General features: G+C 48.4%; 2 protein-coding genes across 2 annotated transcripts; one reads left to right on the forward strand and one right to left on the reverse strand.

Moving 5' to 3' along the window:
• Window positions 1-61: 61 nt before the first annotated feature.
• Window positions 62-349, forward strand: ASPZODRAFT_78171 (hypothetical protein; the record flags this gene model as incomplete). Its single annotated transcript, XM_022730223.1, has 1 exon — window positions 62-349. A coding segment is annotated over one exon (288 nt), but the record flags the coding sequence as incomplete, so codon positions are not given.
• A 141-nt stretch (window positions 350-490) lies between these two features.
• On the reverse strand, window positions 491-1,106 carry ASPZODRAFT_1284649 (hypothetical protein). The gene is made up of 2 exons (XM_022722033.1): window positions 1,024-1,106; window positions 491-968 (listed from the first exon to the last, which is right to left on the reverse strand). The coding sequence occupies exons 1-2, from the start codon at window positions 1,043-1,045 to the stop codon at window positions 622-624; spliced, it is 369 nt and encodes a 122-aa protein (XP_022576477.1). The 5' UTR covers window positions 1,046-1,106; the 3' UTR covers window positions 491-621.

The following is a 1,106-nucleotide window of genomic DNA, read 5'->3' on the forward strand; positions in this document are numbered from 1 at the left end:
CCCCCCCCCTAATCTATACCTAGATTACTTGTTTGATTACTGACAATCTTTCAAACCCGAAGGTGTCTATTTGACTGATCTGACCTTCATTGAGGATGGTATCCCATCTCTCACCCCGTCAGAGCTGATCAACTTCAACAAACGTGCCAAAACAGCCGAGGTCATCCGTGATATCCAACAGTATCAGAATGTGCCGTATCTCCTTCAACCGGTGCCGGAACTCCAAGATTACATCCTCAGCAATCTGCAAGCAGCGGGCGACGTGCATGACATGTACGAACGGAGTCTCGAAGTGGAGCCTCGCGAGCGTGAGGATGAAAAGATTGCGAGGTATGCTGCCATCAAGTAGTCAACAATAAGAATCCTTCCTTGCATGTTGGAAGCCTCTTTTGTCTTTTCCCTCCTTCCTATCCTTCCCTTTTCTTCCCCCCGTTTCTCCTCCCACTTCTTTCTTCTACTGAATCCTGTATTTGATTTACACTGGTTTGAGGGCTGGTCTTATTCTATTTGCATGTCTGTCTGCAAGTCTTATGCGGCATGATGCAGCTATACCCACATTTCATGCATGATGTTGATTTTCCCACCACTACCGGCGTTTTTTTTTTTTTTTTATGACGATTTCTATCCATTGCTTCTTCCTCGGGTGCTACTTTTGCTTTTATATTTGCTTCTTTGTCCTCTGTTTCTTTTCTTTCCTTTTTTTTTTTTTACTCTTTCATTGGCCATATCTCTGGCGAACATGCGTTCGGGACTAACCTTTTGCTTTTGCTCGCGTAGACTTCTCTCTGAATCCGGCTTCCTGTAATCCACCCAGCGGTTCAATTCCTGTGGGATGCGCTGCTGCGTGCAGGGGGAATGAAAAGAAGATCCAGACACCTGGACCTTTCTCTCATGCTGGCCGGTCTTGTCTGTGGGTCTCTGGCTACACACTTGCCCACTCCTGCCGAGGAGGCGAAAAGACGGCAAGTCGAGATCGTCTCGAGCGGCTCGCTCCGATCGGTTATTGGCTTCTCGTCGCGTTGCTCCTTGCCCCTCGATCTGACATGCTGGGAGATCAAGCGAATGGGCGAGGCAATCGATGGTGCCAGTTAACGCCTGATCGCCTG

This window comes from Penicilliopsis zonata (genome assembly GCF_001890105.1).
Source record: "Penicilliopsis zonata CBS 506.65 unplaced genomic scaffold ASPZOscaffold_257, whole genome shotgun sequence".
NCBI lineage: Eukaryota > Fungi > Ascomycota > Eurotiomycetes > Eurotiales > Aspergillaceae > Penicilliopsis > Penicilliopsis zonata.

Coding starts and splice junctions, on each gene's coding strand:
- ASPZODRAFT_1284649 (XM_022722033.1), bottom strand. CDS start 1,045: ATGTCAGATCGAGGGGCAAGGA. Junction 969..1,023: donor GTCAGATCGAGGGGCAAGGA/GCAACGCGACGA, acceptor GAGACGATCTCG/ACTTGCCGTCTTTTCGCCTC.